At 36.7% G+C, this 7,991-nt stretch overlaps 1 protein-coding gene across 1 annotated transcript; it reads right to left on the bottom strand.

Moving 5' to 3' along the window:
• Positions 1-4,659: 4,659 nt before the first annotated feature.
• On the bottom strand, positions 4,660-7,417 carry polr1h (RNA polymerase I subunit H). The gene is made up of 5 exons (XM_053334529.1): positions 7,296-7,417; positions 6,194-6,313; positions 5,474-5,577; positions 5,193-5,302; positions 4,660-5,111 (listed from the first exon to the last, which is right to left on the bottom strand). The coding sequence occupies exons 2-5, from the start codon at positions 6,309-6,311 to the stop codon at positions 5,087-5,089; spliced, it is 357 nt and encodes a 118-aa protein (XP_053190504.1). The 5' UTR covers positions 6,312-6,313; positions 7,296-7,417; the 3' UTR covers positions 4,660-5,086.
• Between the last annotated feature and the right edge of the window lie 574 nt (positions 7,418-7,991).

Raw genomic sequence — 7,991 nt, 5'->3', positions numbered from 1 at the left:
TGAAATGAATAAATATTAAGAGAGAGACTAACAGAATTATTACAATCAATTACGTCAATTAATAATATTCTAATCAACATTGGTTTGAGAAAAAAATATGAGATATACTTTTTAGAGTGTAGTGAATTATATAGAAAGTACCTCCACTTCTCTTGATGCAGCTAATAAATTACTATCTTTCAATCAGATGCATCTCTATTATTGCAGGATTAGTAAATTGGACTGCTGCTTGATGACCAACAAAGTGACTGGTAAAACATTTTAAGTGTAACTGAGCTTCACAGTGTATTATTGGTGTTGGAAACAGCAGTTGGTAAAACGGCCTCTACTCACAATCCACTTACTTATTTGTTCTGGAGCTTTTTACTATATCACACAGTGTTCAGGAACAGACAAGATTCTCTGTCTCACCAAGTGCTGCTCATGGGGGAATCTTTAAATAAAGAGTACAGTCTAGACCCGATCTATGGGAAAAGTGGTTTGAGAACTTCTGTTGTGATTCAGTATTATACATATAAAATTGAATTGAAAAATTGAATTAAACAAATAAGTATTAAGCATATTTAAGAAATCCAGTTCCTTCTAAGTATAATCTAAAAATAATTTAAAAATTATACTGCTGAAATCGTAAGAGGTTTTATTTTGAGGTAACGGTTGCTTTTGTCATCAAGAGCCATGAACTACTAAGCTTTTTTCCCCTCTATGTTCCATTGCATTACAGTTTTAGCAAAATCCACATACTGTAGTTGGTTAAATGTTAAAGGCAATATTCCATCATTTAGATGTTTTGTTATACAGAAAATCACTGAAATTAAATATCACATTGTAAATTTAATCACCATTATTATGCTTCATCATGTAAATGAAACAACCAGAAACTCTCCTTCAACTTTGTTAATGGTGTCCTTTGATGTTTTATATTTTTAGTAATATAATTGCAATGACAATGTTTTTAAGCAATTTCCAAATAGAAAAAAGCAAAGGAAAAACTTTCTTTTTTTGTGGTGCTTTTATTTATTTCCTTTTAAACTGGTATTGGTTTAAATCCATCTCTATTTCTAAATACACTTGTTGTGTGTGAAAGCACAGCAAATCCTCAAAGCTGACCCACAGACCATCATCCACAATCCATAACTGCTCTTATCAGTTCTTACTGCTTTCAAAGCTGCTCTGTTCATCTACCTGATCTATTCCAATTCCTCCCATTCAAAATCATCTGATAGCAATCACTGTGTGTCAGTCTCACTAGTTCTGTCTCCAGCATTATGTTCATATGGCTGCTTTAAACTGTTAAACTGAGTTATTACATTATGATCATTATGATCACCATCTCTCAGTACATTTCTTTTTGCCATGAAGTAACGTACTGTACATCAATGTTGAGTTGTAACTCACTCAGTGTATTCAGTGTTATAGACTCATTAGCATTAGTAACTCTGTGAGGCTGTAATGTTTATTGTAAAGAGAATCAAACTGTAAGACATAAAAACTGAAATTAAATGTTTGATTCTTAGCAGTTGTTTTGAGTTATTTACCTTTAATTCTTCTACAGTCTCCACTCAGGGCGTACACAGTGAGGAATGGAGGACACTACTAGCTTAGCCAATGTGACATGTATAGCCTCTTAGCTGCTAATGTGTGGCAATACTGAGGTCAAAAAATGACCAAAGTCATGTCCATGTATCGTATGATAAGTCCATTATACACATGGTAATGTTGATAAGTATGTTATTGTACAATAAGTCCATAAAGTAATTATTGTGACAAGCCTATGTACCAAATTCCATAACGATAACAATAGTGCCAGATATTTCAGTCTCAACTAAGCCAGCCACGGTGCAGAATTCAGTAATAACGGCCTCTCCTTCAGAAGCTCAGCTGGTTTGAAACTCGTCTATAGCTCCATGCTCAGGTTTGAAACTCGTCTATAGCTCCATGCTCAGGTTTGAAACTCCTCTATAGCTCCATGCTCAGGTTTGAAACTCCTCTATAGCTCCATGCTCAGGTTTGAAACTCCTCTATAGCTCCATGCTCAGGTTTGAAACTCCTCTATAGCTCCATGCTCAGGTCAGTCATTACCTTTTCTAGTGTTTTTTAGTTTGGATGCTCTCCAGGTTTATGCCTGTCCTGCTCCCTATGGGATCAACCCTGTTTGTGGAAATGTATTAAACATTGTGGCCTCTCGAGGGCTGCTACCAGAGCTTTATACTTTTCTCTCTTTTTCATTGCATTGCATTGTCTAATTTGCAAATATCTACATCAATAGATGCATAGATACCATCAGTCATAGCAGAGAATGATGAAGGAGCAATATCACATTTGAAAGTCAAGATGCAAACCTCTACCAGCACTCATCTCAGGATCAACTAAAACTAATCTTGTAATCTTAATGAGTTCCTTGTAGCTGGCATCCTGTATTATATGATTCTGATGAAACCTTTAATTCAGGATCACTAGCATGCTCTAACAGAGTGGAACACACTTGATATTTTCCTGGTAAGGTTCATTCTCATTTCAAAACTACATGTTTGATCTCGTTTAATGGAACTATCTCATTCCAATGCTCAAATTCTATATTTCTTTCTTAGTTCTATCTCTCCTATTTCTGCTTTTAAATGTTTCTTTTATTTGGGTCTTTAGATCTGGTAACACAGGTATACATACGGACTGTTCAGACATGTATAGAAACATTCTCTTTCCCACATTTTTCACATTTAAACAGTTCAGTTACTGTACTGGTCAGAATAATGTTTCATGTACATGATTAACCTTTTCCACTTCCTGTCAGAAATATTTCCTTTAACTCTCAGCAGGTATGAATACATTTCTTGGACAGTCTGAATTGTCAGGTCAGCCTCTGTGAGCAACATTTTTTGCCAGGTTTACATCTTTTCCTTGCACTACCTCCTCAGTGCACATCCAAGCAACTGATCAGCACAATTGATCTCAAATCAAACCCCAAGATGTGTTCACCATTAGTGACTCCACATTGGAAGTATGGGAACAGAGCTCTGTAGAACTTTATACATCTACTGTGACTTATTTGAAAATGACTCTGGAGGGTACAGACAATGTTTGGGCAACTTACATTACTACATTTATGTTTTTACCTAGGAACAAACAGAAGTCCAGGGAAAAGAGTATTGTCAGGAACACACTGTAGTCCTATACTGTGGCCTTATGTCACAGTGTATGTAAAGTACACCTACTCACAACATATACAGGGAGTCTTGTTGATGTGGATTGACAAACAGGATGCTGTTCACTATTGGTATGGAGAACAGGGAGTAGAAATCTCTAATCTCATATGTTGTAGATTTACACAGAGATTGTTTATTGTACATAGTATTCTATTTACTTTCATCATTAAGAGGCCATTGTTGTCAATTTTGAATTTCTCACTGGGGGGTCAATAAAGATACCTTACTTTACCTTTCCATACATTGGCCAAAGCAGATGCTGGTGACTTAATGTCTGTCATGACATTTACTCAGTAATGCTGTCATTTATATCTACACTGTAATATTAGAATGGGTACTGTTACATTCAAAATACCTACTGTTTTAGTTCCCAGAGTCACTATTTTCTTTAATTCTACATTGTTTTAACCTTCTGTACTGTACAGGTACGTATCAAATGTATACTGAACTGGCTCACCATCATTACAAAAATGAGACTGTAAACTAGGAATAGTAACACTATGTTGCCTGAACTCCTGTTACCTAAATGTTACCAATGGCTGAGATAACTCTAGGTCTACCCTGATGATATGCATACAGTATCTCTCCTGTTTATTACTTGTTATTATAAGAACATACCTTGTAGCCAATGTTATATCTTCATGTCTAAAACAGCACTCATCCTAAGTCATTACCTCTGCCTACTGTACCTCAGCTCTGCCACCAGTCATCTCTGAGTGTATTCAGAGCTCATTTGAAGCATTATTTTCACTTACAGAAACTTTGAACCATTGAGCGACTAAATGCAAATGAATTCATCTGTGAAGACTCACACACAGATAGTGAGTCATTTCTCTGCCTTGCTTTCCCCAGGTGTGATCAAAGGTGCTCAGCTTCAGCCAATACAATGCGCAGAGACAGAGATTTTCTCATAGTTGGTAAAGACCAAACAAGAGGGGGAAGTCTTTCATATCATCAGAGTTTAGAAAAGCACAGCTCCCAGTTACTTCCACTAATAAGACTGATGCTGTCCTTACTGTTTAATCCCAGGAACATTGCACACTAGTATAAAGTATCAGGAATTTATGTATATTGTAGATTTATATAATTGTAGATTATTTTTATTTATTTATTTTTTATTGAATATAGTATTTTAGAAATTGTTTATTGTGTATATATATATAATTGTTTTATGTTTTCCATTTCACCATTACAAGACTACTGTTGTGTCTATTTTGAATATCCCCCTAGGGGGATCAATAAAGTTTACCTTACTTTACCTTTAAAGAAGAGTTAATATTGGACTCAGGTGGACACAAATATGACTTCAAATAATAATAATGTTGCTCTGTCTGCTGGATGTGGAAACAGAGGACTGTTTGCTAACATATCAGCCATATCAATTCTATAAGATGCTGATATGTCAACGATGCTGTCAGAAGTGCCAAAAAAAAAAAAAAAAAAAGGAGGGCTGTTTATTTCACATGAACATTTTATTAAAAACAACTATAGCTGTAGAAACATCATTTTTGAAGTAAACAAATTTTAATTTGTGTGAAAGTTAATTCTTGACATTGGAATCAGAATCATGGTGTCCCTCAGCAGCCTATCTCCAGGACAACTGATGAAGACCATAAGATGCATCAAATGAGAGCTCCATAGAAAGCTAGTAAGTGGATCTTGAGTGACGATTCTTTTCAAACTGTAAATTCAGACAGTCACTCAGATGCCCTGCAATGCACAGCTGCATTAGATTAACCAGAGCTGAAGGTGATGCTGTTTGCTCTAATTATAATTTATATTTACAATCAGTTTGTTGAGAAGACATCCAACCATCTGAAAGCAACAGTGGATAACAGGAAAGCAGATGCATAGAGAGGAATGGAGAATCTGAGTGAGATGTCCACTTATGAGTCCTCCTTCTCTTGATACCTGTAACACCAAAATCAAAATGATCAGCACAAGATCACACAGTAGCACCACACGTGAGAATCATTTGTTGATATTGATCACCTGCAGTGTATACATGTGAAGAAGACAGTCTGGCCTTCGTCTGCAGATCTCATCTGTCTGGTGTGGTAAATCATTCCCTCTTTATTGCAGCGAGAGCAGCGTCTGTCGATCTATGAGAGCAGCCATCACAGTGTACAGTTGCTGTTACCATCACACACACACACACACACACACACACACACACACACACACACACACACACACACACACACACACACAAACACACACAAACACACACAAACACACACACACACACACACACACACACACTCTCTTCTTACCACAGGTCCCTTCAGTTCTGAGTCCTCCTCATCCTCCAGAGCCATGGATGACTGCTCCACTGGGTTAAAGGTGACTGTAGAGCGAATTTCCTGTCCTGAGAACTCTGGACAGTAAAACACATGTATGTGTCAGAGATATGTGCAGATATCAGACATGATGTATGAAGTCATACATTTTCATAGGATTATTTTTCTGATAAAAATAGTTCATAGTGAGACCTCACTGTTGATGATCAAAAGGAACATGAACATTGTTTCTGGAAGTAAACCATTTAAGTTTTTAAAAGATTTTTTATTTTATTTTTCAGTGCTGTGAATAGCACTGATAAAACTCCATCATCCACAGCAGCTGTACTGTGGTGGTGTTATAAAAACCTAGAGACAGATACAAATATCAAATCGTGGGCAAACCAGTACCACTATCTGCATGGATAGACAACAGTGGGAGTAAGAAATAAAATACATTTGCTTTACTACAACTCAAATGAAATGTTGAAATTCTACAGAAGGCCTCTAGGAAGCTTCATTTCAAAAGGTGAAGAGGAACATGTTTCCCTATCAGGCTATTAAGTTGGTTAGATTGGAATCAGTGCAGTGTGGAGGTTACTTACATGGGCTGTAAAGGATTAGAATGTAATGTCTGACTGTATGTGTGTGTGTGTGTGTGTGATTGAGGAGGTCAGATACATGCAGAGCTTAGCTACAGCAGAGAGCTCCTACCTGTTACAGGGATGCAGAAGGAGCAGCGAGGGCAGCGGACTGTTTCCTGTATCCCTGGGAGAGGAAGGACGCTCCCACACTCTGGGCAGAAGTTGGGATCAGCACCAAAACATGACATCACTGTGTAAAGACAAGCAGCAAGTACATTTACTAAAGTACTGTAATTAAGTACCATTTTGAGGTACTTGTACTTTACTTGATTATTTCCATTTTTGTGCTACTTTATACTTCCAGCCCACTACTAATATAAATGTTAATGTGGGACTAATAAAGGAATATCTTATCTTATCACTACATTACAAAGGGCAATATTGTACTTTCTACTCCACTGCAGTTATTTCACAGCTATAGTTACTGGTTACCTTTCAGATCAATATTTATACATAAAATATATGATCAGTTCATACAATGTGCATGTTACAGACCAGACAGACTGTTCAGCAGTATAATATGGTCTACTTTAGGCACAGTGCCTCTTACATGTACACATTAATGAATCAGCTTTAATACTCAAATAAATATATATAAATGTATGATAAATAATTGGGGCACTTTACATAATGAGTATTTCGCTGACAACTTTACTATTTTCCTCATTATGGTACAGCTAATCTCTTTTTTTGAAATATAGTTTTAGTCCAGTTTTTATTTAACTACATCTCAATTTATTTACTTATTTTATTTAAATTTTCTAAACATTTTTATCTATCTTATTTTCTCTTGCATGCATTGCTCTCAACTTTTGTATTTTAATTTGTTCTTTCTTTTCTTTATGTTGTCACTTGTTCTGTCTTATTATCAGCTTGTCAATCAGCAACACTAGTATGTATTACAAGTGTTCTTCTGGCTGCTCTACACGTGTTTCTAGTTTGGTGGCTGCATTTTTGTTTACGTCTCATTCACGGCTTGAGTTTTAAAAGTTATACTTAAGGATTTGATTTCCAACTAACATGAAATAGTTAACGGGACAGCGTGTCTATAAGAGTTTGGAATTTAACAAGTAACGTGTAATCTGAGTTAACGAACAGTAGACACTTCAGCACGTGATTCAGAGGAAAAACGGCATCATTACACAGTTTTGAACCAAAATGTACTCACTCACCTGTTTGGTGTGTGAATAACGTTACTACCTACAAATATATGTAGTTTTCATACAAAAACGTGCTCTTCTCTAGCTCAGACAAGGATCGACACTACGGAGTCTTGTGTTTATCACCTGTCGCGTGCTGATGACGTTGCATGCATACGCTAACGTTAGCGCTGTGTTTTGAACAAACGGGTAGCTTCACTGTCTCTGTCCTAGGCTAAGGTATGTAGTGCTTCCTGTCATTGCGCAGCAGCAGCAGCAGCAGTACATGCAACAGTATATCAGCTACAAGTATCACGTTTAAATGTAAACTGTTTACTGCTCTAGGGCGTGAACTGTTAAGTGGCTTGTTAGCCGCGGAGCTAAATGCAGCTAGCTGTTGAAATGTTTTCTATACACAGAACATTAACGTACATTTATTTACGTAAAACCATCTACTTTCACACTGAGTCACCGTCAGACAGGGAACGTTAGAGTTACTGTTAGAGTGGAGTCAACATGGTTACCTGTCATTTAATGAAGGGAAAGATGCCAGAATATTTAGTATCATACACTATAAGTGTGTTTGATATGAAACGTTAGTCACTAAACCAATGGCCGTGTGAGGAGCGCCTACATACATAATACGATCACGTGAACATAAGACAGAATTCTACATACTTTAATCCATGTTTAGGACTGTGACAGCGCTGTGATATAGGAGGCCAGTGC

This window comes from Scomber japonicus, chromosome 15 (genome assembly GCF_027409825.1).
Source record: "Scomber japonicus isolate fScoJap1 chromosome 15, fScoJap1.pri, whole genome shotgun sequence".
Taxonomy (NCBI): domain Eukaryota; kingdom Metazoa; phylum Chordata; class Actinopteri; order Scombriformes; family Scombridae; genus Scomber; species Scomber japonicus.
The sequence above is the reverse complement of the archived record's forward strand: the minus strand, read 5'-3'. Positions and strand labels throughout refer to the sequence as shown.